The sequence below is a fragment of the Monomorium pharaonis genome, chromosome 10 (assembly GCF_013373865.1).
Source record: "Monomorium pharaonis isolate MP-MQ-018 chromosome 10, ASM1337386v2, whole genome shotgun sequence".
Taxonomy (NCBI): domain Eukaryota; kingdom Metazoa; phylum Arthropoda; class Insecta; order Hymenoptera; family Formicidae; genus Monomorium; species Monomorium pharaonis.
The window spans coordinates 4,904,810-4,919,559 of NC_050476.1; the positions used below are offsets into that span (position 1 = coordinate 4,904,810).

Below are 14,750 nucleotides of genomic sequence, written 5' to 3' on the forward strand. Positions count from 1 at the left end.
CCCTACGTCTACGTTATGCTTCAGCAGTGGAGTGGTTAAAATATAGCAGATACCCGGTGCATTGTGCCACCCGTCTTTCGCGTCCGCGATCCTTGCCCATTTATTTGATATATGCGACGGAACAAAAGGTGGGGTAATGATCTGACGCCCGGTGCTTTATACACCGCCAGGAGCAAAAGGAAAGCGAATGCGAAATTCGGAGCGGCGAAGATTTACGCCTATTTTTCGCGACCGGCTAGGTATTTTTTTATAAAGCGCGTTTCGCACAATGAATATCGCGGCGGCATCAGCTAGATAAAAATCCGCCCTTTCTCTGAATATTTATAGCATATAGTCGTTTTTAATTAAATTGAAAAATTATTCAACGAGAAAGGTATATATGGCTCGTGCCACAACCTCATAATGCAACCAATACTATATGGTTTTGATATATAACTTTTTGTGCTATTAATGCAAATTGCAAAGCTATCTTGCAAAAGAAATATATTCATTACGCTTTAAATTTGGAAATTAAACTTTGAACTGAAAATTTAATATATATGGCACGTTATATTTATTTTTTATTACTGTATTAAAACGGCTTTAAATATTAACGTTACATATACTCAATTTATAATTTAACATTGAAAAATAAACTTGTTTGATGTGTAATTGGTTTGAAACACATTTATAGTAATACGGTCGTATATGCAGATTAATTGCCGGCAAACTTTGGTAATTTATATAATTTTTCACAGCGACGAAATCCCTCTTTTTGATTAAAATTGGACATATTGCATGATGTATCGTGTTTCCTCTCGGCTGACAGTCATTATTCATCATGTCTTGTTTCAATAGATCTCCTCCAGTCTTCAGCTGATCAATAGCTGTCTACACTGAATGATTTAGATGAGGCTTCATTATAAACACATCTCGCGAAACTATACGCTGTTATCGATACGCGTCCACGCCAAACCGCAGTATGCGAGCAATCGCTTTTGCGCGCATCTGCCGAAGGAAACGAAGTTTAATCCTTCGGCAAGAGTTTCCACGTATACACACAAACCAGCAGCCGGCGGGAAAGGCTCGATTAATCATATAAGCAACTTTTGCCGCAGTTCTCGAACGAGAGAGACGGCGCGGGCGTCTGTTCCTGGAGGAGGGCGGTGTGATGCGATGGCGAAAGCTGCCGCGCGCACAACGCGCGCGGATACCCGAGGGGTCAAAGGGGATAGGGTGGAAAACGGTGGCTGCGAAACGGGTGGCTCCGTTCGAAATTGTCACGATGATAAATCGCGTCGGTATCGTATATCTTGGTGGCGCGTCTCCAAGCACTTGCACACAGCCGAAACTATATTTTTCCCGGATACGGATACGCGAAAACGGAGGGACTACGTGTGCGAAGTAGAGCGCGAGGACCCGGGGCGGACGGTAGGGGGACGGGGACACGGTTACGAGCCATAGATACGTATGCATTTGTAGACTTCAACGCGTACTCATCGAGAGAACGCACGCCGCAACTTTGTCATGCACGCTCGGGGAACAATGCCCGGCGCTTGCATCGCGGGAAAAAGCACAGATCCACGATCAAGTACCCGAGAACAAATCCGAGAGCGAACGTTGGAATATCTTTGCCCGGGAGTACACAAAGCATTTTTTTTTATTGGGTTTGGAATTTACATTGTGAAATTTGTAAAGTGTTATCCTCAAAGGGCGGTTAAAGGGAGATTCACTGAGATTTATATAAAAGTCGGAACCGATAATGGCATTAAATTGCATCGGTATTTAGGAAAAGAATATTATAGCAATACTGTATTTTTGTATGCATAATGTATTTTATTTTACATAAACATCTTGTTAAAGTATACAATATACAATAAGAGATACAATAGTAAGTAAATATCTATCTAAATTTGATGTAACTAATACCGTAAAGCAGATAAAATGATTGAAGAAAGTTGCAGGGAGGAATAAATTGCCACGAATAAAAAATTATTCGTACTATCTTTACACGGATGACGGCAAACGACTTTGTCAGTCGACATAAGAAAGTGTCTGATATAAGAGAAAAAAATAATAAAAAAAGATGGCGACACGGAAACGGATCCAATAAAACATGTTATTTTATTTATTCGCTTACATTACAGCTCTGCTGAGAATCTGAATTCAAAAGATTGGAGCGTAGAAAAGAAACACGGGATAACCATTCTCTTTCCGTATTGTCGCGACTCGAGAGCAGCCTTTATATTTTTCTCTCCTTACCTCCGTTGTAAAACATTGCATTCTTGGCAATGCAGTCTCGCGCTGGAGATAATAATTATCAATACTCCAGACTCCGGCGAAACGTACTACTTTGCCGAAAAGAAAGATTTGCGTAAAATAAAAAAATGCGAAGGAACATAAAGATAAAGCACCGTTAAAAATCTCTTCTATAGTGAAGAGATCTTTTAAAGATCCTCAGGAGGAAGTCCGTGTTTTTCTTTGTAATGGTATGGATTCAAAAGGATACGTTTTTACATATACATTTATGCAAAACATCCTCACCTGAAGTATCTCTTCGCATGCAAAAATATTTGCTATTACTTAATGAAGTTTTCATAATATTTTAGAATTTAACAGCGCGGCTGTTCTTCAACATTTAATTCTTCAAAATTTACAGATTCGATTATAACACACTTTGCCCACACGAATAAACATCGCTTCGGTAAACACGTACGAGACGTTCTCTATCCTTTCGGTAGCTAGTTCGAAGTTCCACTCCGGCAAACAACGCGGCGTTACGTTTGCCGTAGTTGTTGGAGTGAAAAACAAATATTGTCTGGTGCTTGGACTAGCACGAGGCAGTGCTGCGACATTTCGGACGGAGGTTGCTCGCTGCTGCAGAACGAACGTGTCATTATCCTTAGTCGCTAAGCTCCATTAGAAACTAAATGCTCTGCGTTCCGGCTGGCAAACATGGAATCACTGCGAGAAACCTGACTGATTATGGAGACGTGGTAATTGTGCAATCGATGATGTGTTCTCTGGAACAGAGAGAAGAATAATTAGGCTTTAAAACTCAAGAGAAGGACGATAATTCCATTGACCGATGTTTTTAATAATGACAAACAGTTAATCATAGAAGAAAAGAGGTGATCCTTGTAGATATTATGACCACTTGTAATATCTCCGTTATTAACCGAGGAATTTTAGTGATTGCACTTATTGACTCATTTGTTTAATAGCCTACAGTTATGCAGTGACGTTAATGTGGTGTACCAATACACAACCAATACACCTAATTATAAGATATTTTCGAGCATTCTTCAGTATATTTTAATGTCGAATTACTTCTTCTTTTTTTTAACTTGAATGTATTATCTTACGAATATATACGAATGTACATTTGAATAATTTTTTTTATTATTTAGAGTTTTATTCTGTTATATATATTTCGAATTATACAAAACAATAGCATGCAATTTTGCTATAATAATATAGGCCCTTAAATATGCTGATCTCTCAACAGATCTAACACGATCTCTTTTTTGAAGTTTTCATGTCAAAATAATTATTCGCTTAATTGATTGTAATTCTAATAATCTATACTTAGTTTACATTACATATATTATAGATTTTCAGTACTACAATTCATATACCAAAGAGGTCTCATACACACATGTGATGTATGTAGTATTATTTATATATTTATATATTTTGATGTATTTTACAATATGTTTTCTTTATTTTGACTAAATGCATAATTTTATAATGAAATATTGTATTTTTAAAAATCTGTTTTAGTGAAGGGATTATTTTACCTATTTTTTTTTTATTAATTTTATAAAATCTTGAGTTTAAATATTTTATTTTATTATGTTGTATATTTTGAGTCTAGAATCTATTAAATAATATATTGGTAGATAAAAATATTAAGTTTTTAGTTTAAAATGTATTAATAGATTTATTGTATAAAATATATAATACTATCTTCTTTAATAATGGCAAAGTTAAAAATATAATCGAGTTGATTTTAAATATTGCCTTTTAAAAGTTTTTCTAAAAGAGATTTTTAGAATTTTAAATCGTAAAACGGAATACACGTATCAATGTGACAATAACGACAATTACAAATACTGGCGTTTGAATACGACACAATTACAACTGTAAATAGGAGGCATCAACGACGTTTAATGTGTGTTTCTACGAAACAGCGAGTATAACTTGAGTACATCCTGAGGAGCGCTTGTGGAAGTACAGTATAACGCGATATTCGCTACGGAATTCACGCTCGGTCTGACCTGAATATTAATGCTCGATGCATATATCTTTATCATACAGTCTTATCTAAGAATATATCTTCCAACTATAACGGCAAACCAAAGCCATAAGCATGGCTTTTTACTTTACATATTTCAACAAATATTAGAGATAGATAAATAAAGAGAGAGAGAGAAAGAGAACGAAATGTTTCTTTGATAAGTTTATCAATATTTATGACTGAATCATTATTGTACAATTTTTATTATGCAATATTTAGAATATAAATTATTGTTACAGACCACAAATATACAGAATTTATAAGCACACGTAATAAGATTTAATAATTTGATTCGAATTTTAAATGTTTATTTAGTTTTATTTTCTAAATCATACGATAGAATAAAATTTATTTCAATTCTTTTGCTAAAAAAGGATTTATATTATAATATATCTAACTATACATATTCATCTTTACCTTAAACATGATAATTAATTAATCTTTATCATGTTTTTTGTCATCTACTTTTTAAGCCATATTAGATTTTTTATTTTACTGTTAAAAATTTAAAGATAGTCAATTAGAGATCAAGTTTAAATAGTTATCCATCATTCGATTACTAATGTACCACACGCATGATTCACAGATATACAATTATCTAAATTTAATTTATGATTGGCCAGATTTAAACTCTTATATCTAAAAAATTACTGTTTAAATTTTTTTTTAAATGTCCAATAGCTATTTTACTTAATTTTTTGAGAACTTTCTTGCGTAGTATTTTGATTTGCAAATTTTAGAACATTCTGCATATTTTCTTTTATTTTTTCCTTCAAATAAACTTTTTTGAATTTTTGATAAAAAAAAATGTATATAATAATAACGAATTTGTTACTATATTATTTATATGTTCGTTAATCTTAATGAATGATTTTGCTCGTTAATTCAAAATTCACAGCTAGCATTCTGCAAGAAACATCATCTCGAATTGTTTGATCGATAGGATGGTCAGATGATTAATTATACTATGAAACGCACAGTCATCTAAAGCCACAGACAATTGGGAGCCATGATTGTGGACGTGCTAAGATACATTCTGATGTGCAATTAATCGATATTCCGTCTAATTGATGCCTAACTCAATTAATAATTATGACGGTTCGTCGCGCATTTAATAGCCACACATTCACAACAAGGATTAGCGAATTAATTATCATCAGTTATTATCTCTACTGTCTCAAGATAGCAGACAAAGGACTATATTAATATATCTAATTATATTTCTTTTTTATAATAATATATTAAAATATATGTTTTCCACTCCTCTGGTTTAATTTGAATTTTTGGCAAGGCAAGAAATTTTTGGTACTATCAAAAGCAGAGAAGCAAGGGAAGCGTACACTTTACACAGCCGTTATATATTATTTAAACCTTAGCAACCCTTTCAAGTCGAGGATGATTGGGCCCTGTATAATACTTTTCACCCTATTAAATAAACATTTAATGAACATTAAATTAAATAGGTAGCGCAAGCTAATACCTTCACGAGAGATAGCGTTCCTTTAATTAAGTTCTTGGCCAAAGAACATGTGCTTCACCTTGAAACGGTGCGCGCGCGCACGTGCGCTGCAGCGTTTGTAGATGGACGCGGAAAACGGTTGGAGGCTAATTTGTGGCGGTGCTAAACGAGGAGTTGCCGAGGCATCAAGAAACAGGATCTAGACAAAGGTGTGAGGAAAGGAGGGAAGAGGAAGCGAGGCAAACTCCAGACACATGGCGTGAACTCGCGCGAATTGCGGCCCGAGTAATTATCTTTGCAACGAGAAATGTTATTTACTCGTACCTATTTGCCTCTTCGGACATTTGATCTTCCCTATGGAGAACTCAGCCTTTTAATTTCGACATGAATATTAAATTTTACTGCTTGGCTTGGTGACGTCTTGTGAAAGACGCACAATTATTATACAACTATTGAACCACTATTTTTACTTATTTGTTTTATATATGTATATTATACATATATAAAATAAATAAGTAAAAATAGTGGTTCAATAGTTGTTCAATAGTTCTATATATATATAACGTAGTGTAATAATTGAGAACGAAGACAATTTAGATAGAAAATTTCTGAGCGGAAAGAAAATTGCAAATTGCAAAACCAGGTAGAGAGAGAGAGGGGGGGGGAGGGAGGATGAGGAAAAAAGAGAAAGAAAGAGATGGGACAGAGTTGACCCTGCCTTTGTGTCGTTGACATTCTGGTAACTGCGGACTCCCCTTCCATCGAAACCCTCTTTTAGCGTTAGGTCGGTTTTATCAAACGGAACTAGCCCCATAATTGCGTGGCACAATCACAAGCCACTTGTGGCTTTCTCTTTCTCTCTTTCGTGGCAGCTCCAGTTACATGTTTCTTCTTCTATTTCGATCACCGTTCCCCGGTTACACGTCCAATCAGCACCTGGATTAAGTTAACTGCATCGGCACCTTTTGGATGGACCTGTTCACAGCGACAGTCGTTCCGATGGTGATTGCTTGAAAAAGAAAGAGAACAAAAGGAGAGACATCATTCTGGAACGGGGAAACACTTGACTCGGTTACGAGGTGTCTAACGAAAGTGGCGTATTATAATTGGAGGATCGTATGCAAGAGACGATCAAACGAGGTACAATGGCTGTTGAAAATGAGATCAGTGGTATAAAATAGCTAGGGAAACCGTCATTGCAGAAACGGCACGATTTCAGCTGGACATATTGTTGCAAAAATAGTTTAATCCAACAAATAAAAATATTATTTGTGTCCGTAGCAGCGGTAAAAAATAATTGGAAGTTTGATAAAATTTACGCTGCAATAAATATCGTAATTGTATCACAAATATGTCCCAGTAGATAAAGTCAACATCAGGCCAGACCAAGTAAAATTTTCGAATACAACCACTTCTGTCCATTTCAGTGGAAAAAAGGATTATTTATCATTCAGTGCTTCTCTTGTTTCATTTCTACGTGGTGTAAAAAGAGACGTAAGAAACAAAGGAGAGAAAAAAAATTTTTGTCCAAACGAATGAATGCCGGATAAAGAAAAAAGAGGAGCATAAGATGCTGTTATTTACGCGAGTTTATACACTTGAGAGAAACGTCCTTAACGGAGTTACTTTCTTTAGTCTGAAATGATACGACGGCGAAAGTTGCAAGTTGTTCTCTACTTTGAACGTAATCGTAGACCGGAAAATGCTACGGTGTAGGAAAGTGTTCAAGAATCTCGGTTAAAGCGGTGTTAAGAGCAGTTAAGAAGATAGCGCAAGAGCTAATAAGGCGGACGAGCGATAAGTGCATAGTAAAGCGATAGAAGGATGGAACGGGGGAGGGGGGGGGAGAGAGATAGAAGAACACAGGTAGTCCCTGCAGCTAAGCACCGGATCGTCTACCGATGCGCTATACGAGCAAGTGCATAAAGGTCGTCTTTGCAGAACGCCGAGTGACTTTCATAACTGCTGGACAAGTTCGTGGTAAAACCGGCAATGATAGATAACGATAAGTGAATAACACTTGACGGCAAAATAACTTTAGCTTGTCACATTATGAACGACTAAATCACCGACCTCTCCCCCTCCTCCTCCACTTCCCGCAAGCATAATGGGCTCGTCATCCCCTTCGGCCTGTTTGCCAGCGACCTCGTGAAACATTATGGGGTGGAACCATGACCTCCGACTTATGCACCGCTCGTCGCCTCGATGGAGATACGCTAACGAGACATCGACGACATTTCCAAGCAGATGAAAATGCAAATGCCCGTGCAGTCATGCCCTAGAAACTATGCGGTCTCTCCTCGCTCGGCGCGATATGAATTTCATTTCGATTGAGACGCGACGGAAATTAAAGTAACCGCGTAAGACGATTATTACGTATGTCACGTTCTCGCGTTTTATATTTAGATGAAACAGCCTGTTAGAATACCTGTTAAAAACTGACGATAACAAAGAGGTTTTTTATTTGATATAATTTTTCAAGTTTTTAAACAGATATATACTCTTCCTCTCTTGCTTTCTCTTTGCAGCCTACTTGTAATTCTGTATTAATATTGTACTTAATTATTGCACTTGTGAATAATTAACGGACAATCAAAGCGGCGCATTATTTTGGAACGTACAATAACTGTACTGTATTCACATATAAAATTTATACATATAATGTATTATGTTTTTGAAACAATCATCTACGTGTAAATAATATTACTACATATTCCTGTTCTGTATATGCGAACGTAGAATTTTTTTTTTATTTTTGTTTTTATTTTTATGGGAAAAATTCTATATAAAAGCTTTTACAAACAAGCGGCAAATACTTCAATTTAGAAAAGCCGTTTTGACAGCAAATCTACGGAAAATAGGTTTCAATAATCTCCCTTAGGCTTGGAATTTTCCACTAGAGTTCTTTGAAACCTGTTCCGCGTTTCATCTCTTAATGATCATCCGTCAAAGGGACCCTCCTAATGAAATATTTTGCTATTTTGTTGCAGACGGGATCTCGTATCGGCAGAAAAAAGCTTTTTGATCTGAGCAAAGTCATTGAAGGATTTACGAAGTAGAAGAGTATAGAGGTCTACATGAGTCTAATTTCACCGGGAAGCGAAGAAGACCCGGAGTCCGGCAGATAGATCCGAAGGGGAGAAAAAAGGCGGAAAATAGTGGAAACGGTCTGGCACATGTTACGAACGTAAAAAAAAAAAAAAGAAAGGGTAGAGCGAGCAGCGAGAGTGTAAAGAAGGCCGTTACTCTCGCGATCGCCGTCGGTAGAGGCGATGATTGTGTCTTCATGTTATACCCGAAGGAACGGAGTAATACGTTCCGAGAAGAAGGAACGTGAAGTATAGGGTGTATAAATCAGGACTCGCGCAGAAATGAAGATTCTGTCCGGGAAGAGGAATAACGGCAGCGGGAGTGCAAAATTTTACGCGACATAAAGTCCTTTTGTTCAATGACGCGGAAAAAGTGCGTCTGATAAACAACGGCGGGCCGTGCTGTTCCTTTTATTCTAAATTTCCATATCTGTCGCTAACGGCGGTATACGTGTTAATTTCGAGTCGAGCACCAATTATAACGGAGGCGCGTGATCGCGCTTAATTAATTAATTTCGTCGTACCGTTGTACTCGACCATGACCCAGAATTCGTGAGATTAATTACCCACGAACCGCTTCACTCTTTCCGTTCGATCATCAGCACATCTGATATCTTCTCCCGTCGGCTCTTTGAAATTAATATCGCTGTTGAACCTTCATCCCTCGACAATCCATTCGCATTTCGATCCTTCGCGCCTGTTAATACGCAGGCTTGATTTAATGAAATTCCCCTGTTGAAAGCTCTTTGATTGAATCGCGTATAAATATTATGTGTGTAGAAATTGCGCGCAGCAGCGTATTCTTGTAATTTCCTTCGAGCTACCACCCGTCCGGGGGACTCGCAATGATATGAAAATACCAGCTATTTAGGCGCGACGGAATGTCAGTAAAGCTACGACGGGTATCGAGAGTTTCGTTCGATTGCGTAGATATTCACCGGCTGTGACGTATTGTTGTGCTCGGACGGGAGAAAAAGGGGGAGGGAAAGTGGAACGCGTGCGGAAGAAACGGGCGTAGCGAACAAAAACGGAGCGGAGGCATGTCGAAGAAGATGATATCGCGACGAAGAACTGATTGAAACGAGAGTGGAAAAAAAAATGACAACTATCGAGGCCGTTAGTGAAATGAGTGCGGTACGCCGGGCGGTATGGTTCAGCGCCGTGTTGTTCGCAGCGACACCCTTGGCCTACACTCAAGTGACATGGACGCCGATCTACGTCGGGGGATACAGTGAGTAACAATTTATTATTCTCTGCTAACGATGCGAATGATGCGGATGATAACGTGAGAAAGTTAGACCGTACGATAAAATCGAATCAATATTTTTCAGGCTACTTTTTTTTAGTTTTAAATATTTAAACATTTGGCGCGATTATGAAATAATCCTCGACTAAAAAATATGAATATTGCAATAAAGTATAACGTTAATATGTTAAATTTGTTAGAGTTAAAACGTAATAATGTGTCACTAATTCCTAGTACATATGACTTATTAACGTCATTTATCATCCCGCATGATTTGCTCGTGGAACATGCGATATTTGCAGTTGTCGCGTACACTAATCTTCATTTTCATATGATAATACATTATGATAAATTATGCTTCGGACTGCACTGCGCGTCGCTTCGTTACGGGCTGAAAAAACATGTCAAAACGAGCGCACACGCGTTTCCTCTTTTTTACGCGACATATTTTCATTCGTCCGACGGAAAAGCGAAAAAGGAAGGAAAGAACCGGTGCAGTAAACGATGAAATATCGCGCGGCGTTATTTTTTCGCGTTTCTCCGAATCCTTTTTAACGACTCGAACTTTGGCAATCAAGGTTATAGGGCCAACGACGAACAGGCGTACGTGAAAGCGTGCTTCACGATAACCTGCACGAAGGATTGATAGTGTCAATTAACGAGCCACTGGCTGAAAGTTCGCAAACGAGTACAATTAATGGCGCATCAGTTTTCTGCGCGGCAATTGAGGAAAGGGACATCAAAGTGAAACAAACCTAAAGTTTGGTAGAAACGCATATTTCTATAATAAACTAAAGCAATAAAATGCTAAAAGTTTTAATAATTAATTTCCTAAAATAATATTTTTTTAAATGGGTAACAGTGTTCATTTTTATTTATTATTATTAACTTGAAATTTTTTGCAAAAGTAATGGACAATGTAATAAAATAGAAAATGTCCATTTAGATATTTTAGATTGTACGCTAGATATTTTTCAAAGTATTTAATATGATAATATCACTTAATAATACTTCAAAGCGCTTTGAGGGAATTTTTTATTTCAAATATAATGATATTGGAACAAATTAGACGTTGCTGTGAGGACATGTTCCATTAATGCAATCTCGTAAATTATTTTAATGATATTCTTCTGGAAAAATGAGTTCAGAATTTAATCTATTGCCCGCGTAATGTGGAGCGTCAAACTGGAATGATGATAAATGCATAAAATACTCGCTTAAGAGAAAAGCAATCTCACGAGTATTCAGATCTCAGCGGACATTAAATTTTTATAACCCGGGACATTTATCCGTTAATGCCGTCACTCCGCCTGATGGACGTCGCAATAATCGAATTACAGGAATGGTCCATCACATAATTTATTAGACCGGACGGTTTTAATATATTTTATTGTTAATTATCACCGTCGAAAGTTTAAATCGATAGCTATTACCATCTATAGCTGTTTCACTTTACGGTCTCATAACTTTTGTGCGTATAATGATATTAATGAAATTGTATCGTATAGAGATGCTGCGTTGATAAGTAGATTGTGCGGTCCATAAACTCATATAATGGAATATAATGCGGAAGCATCGTCGAAATACAGTATTGCATGTCACACTTTTCTAAATAATCTGATACAAAATACATTCGTTTAAATCTTCTAACAAAATAATTTTATGTTATATATTATTACTGAAGATTTTACATTATATATTATTACAAATGTTAAAAATTGAAATTATAAATTATAAAACTTGAAAATGATCGACCGAGTGTGTCGGCTTGTCGATAGACAGTACTTTATCCTACGTACTCTTGAGAGAGAACGCGGAAGATCTGAAATCAGTAACAATGTATCTACAGCGGGATCAAATTATTGCACACACAGAGAACGATATTGCTAGGTTTAGCCGAAGTAGAATTTTACCGAATGATCATTCGATCCACGTAGTACGGATTGAAAACCAATCACGCTTCGCTCCGTAGAAAGATATAGGGCCCCGCTACCTAGAAATCAATCTGAAACGTGCCCGAAGTAACTCAATTTTCTCGAGTTATGTCTAAGGTTACCGTTGCAGGCCGTGTATAAGCTGATATGAGAAGGTGAGCGTCCTTGAGTTTGCAACTTGCGCGAAGTCTGATCGCAGTCTTAATCACTAGAACTTCATCGTGAGAAATTAAGCACTACCGTTCTACAACTCCGACGTATCTTACCTTGTTTGTCTTAATGAACAAGTCTCAAAGTTGCGCCTTCCTTGCCTTTCCGAGATTTACTCGCTAACATTTGTAATAGGAAATACAACGGCCAAGTGATATCTCTAAAAATTAAAAATTAGAGTACCAACATTAGAGTTACACCCTACTATAGAATATTCTAATACTTTGATAATACTTAAATTCCATTAGAGATATCACTTAGTTATTGATGTTCTTACTTAGAAATAATTCGTTATATCGTGTCAAGTTTCTGTTAACAAACACAAGTGATGGAGCAACTTGCAGAAATATAAGCACGGCGATGCAAATGTAATACACATTCGCCGAGCGGAATGTCGCCTTATTCGAAGTCCGAAGTGGCAACCTACTGCATACCGTAGAAACTGAGAATCTACTATCGCGCGCCATTGTGGTGCATCAATCTTCTAGATCGTTACGCGTCCTCCGTCCATTTAGTAAGGTCCCTCCAGTTAGATCCTGACTCCGTCGTAAGCGATGTCGTCGCGGTAACGACTGAGCTAGACAAGCGGATCCTTTAAAGTGTGATCCAGGGTTGCGTGTAGATCCGCCGGAATAATTCAAGCCGCAAACATCGTGCTCCGGTGATGGCGGATCAGGCGGGAGAGAGAATCTCGAGTGAGTTTAGGCGAAGGGGAAACGAAGTGGTAGAATATAGGATCGCCGCTGAAGACTCTCCTTTGCAGTTGGTTGTCGTCGGTAACAGACTGTACTCTAATTAACGACGAATAACAAGGGTACCTGAGAGAGATGGAGAATCGTTGTAATAACTCGTGCCGCCGCTATGAAGCTATGAAGGAAGTGAAGGAGGGAGGGAAGAAGGAGGGACTGTATACAAAAGAGAATGGATAGATGGGAAGACGGTATATGAAAGACGTGAAAGAGGGAAAGAGAGAGAGAGAGAGAAGCGGTTCTCAAATCGGTGTCTCGAGTACGCGCCGTCTTAAAATGTTGTCGATTAATTAACATCCGAATACCGGGTGCTTAACGTTCCTCGGTACGGAAATTTCCAACTTTCGTGACATGAAAAGGTTGAAACCCGGTTGACGCCTCCGGTGAATATTGCGCGATACTGAGGAGACTAACTACAGTAAGCAGAAATCGGAGATGGATAGTCTCTCACGTCGCGTTAAGTCGACATAAATGGGGCCGAAAGTCATTTGTCATGCGACTCTGTATGCTGGTTTATACGAGTTACCAATAGTAAACGCCTGACGAAAGAAAGCATCTTCCAGTTTTTTTTTTGCCACGTTAAACATTTTCTCTCGCGATAAATCCTTTAACTCGGTCATTAGACACATTACGTTATAGTATTTGAATTAAAAGCGCGAAAAAGTTACAATTAAATTTAAAAAAATTATTATAATGATTACGTGGGATAGAAATTTAAAAAATTTAATTATACTTGTTAGTATGAGAGAGAGACAACTATTTTTATTTTTTAGTCCATTGGTAAATAAAGCATAAAATAAATTGATACGCTTTATTCCTCGAATTTTGTGGTGCATTGCAGAAAAACGGATCAGTGATGCGATATCTTGCGTATTACAAAGCGTATAGATAGCACGAAGATTGCATTGTGAGTCAGACATGCGTACTTAATTCAAATATTACTCACACACGAGCTATGAATACGCGCAGCATGCTGCCGGTTACTCGCGCACCTTGTCTCATTATTCGAACTTCAAAAGGATCATACTTCCATTGTAGCATAGCAGTAATTATATTCCTTTCATGGACCGTTATTATGTTACGTTCGTCATTTGTGACGGGGTAACTGGTCTTTATAACAATAGGTGATTGATGTCGTCTAAACCAATATCGTGGATCAATAAATTATCTAATAACACCGCCTTGTGAAAACGACGTAAGTGATTCGCCCTAATTCGGAACGAAACGTCGGTTTGATTTAATTCAAATACATTTGCTCAAGATGGTTCTCGAGTCGTTTTATTCTTCCTCAAGTTATCTACGTTATTTCTTGACGGAAGACAAAGAAATAATGGAGCTTCTTTTACGCGCGCCAACTTTTGGCGAATAAAGTCGGGGGTTGTAAAAAAAAGAACTTACGCTTGTAAAGCCGCGGTGAGATTCAAGTTGGACGAACGCGAGTCGAATATCGCGATCGGACTTCAAGGATCGTGGGGTTTCCGAGTAGGGATGCACAGAAATCTTTCGTTATTTTTTTCCCATCTCTATTTTCTTCGCATCGCTTAATCTCATCACGCGCGGTACGGACTCGGGCAATTCAAACTCGACCGTTACTACTTGCTCTGTCCCGTGAAAGGTAACTTCGCTTACGAGCCAAACTTCGATCCTTGCGCGGTTTTTCTTGCGTTGCTTTATTAACAAGACCACGGGAGCGTGCTACGCGATGCGAATTAATTACTTTGTGTTCGCGCCGAACTTGTTTCGTTGCAATAACAATGCGGTAACTTCTACGGTGAGTCAATCGT

General features: G+C 37.8%; 1 protein-coding gene across 12 annotated transcripts in view; it reads left to right on the plus strand.

Annotated features, from left to right (window-relative positions):
• Nucleotides 1-14,750, plus strand: part of LOC105835207 — a 317,882-nt gene that overhangs the window by 114,128 nt on the left and 189,004 nt on the right. For 4 of the 12 annotated variants that reach the window (XM_036292968.1, XM_036292969.1, XM_036292963.1 and 1 more), the window contains one exon: nt 8,729-10,058. In XM_036292968.1, coding sequence (XP_036148861.1) covers nt 9,926-10,058 — 133 coding nt within the window. In that variant the 5' untranslated portion in view covers nt 8,729-9,925. The remainder of the gene's footprint in view (nt 1-8,728; nt 10,059-14,750) is intronic. The other 8 variants (XM_036292971.1, XM_036292964.1, XM_036292973.1 and 5 more) reach the window with 4 other exon arrangements.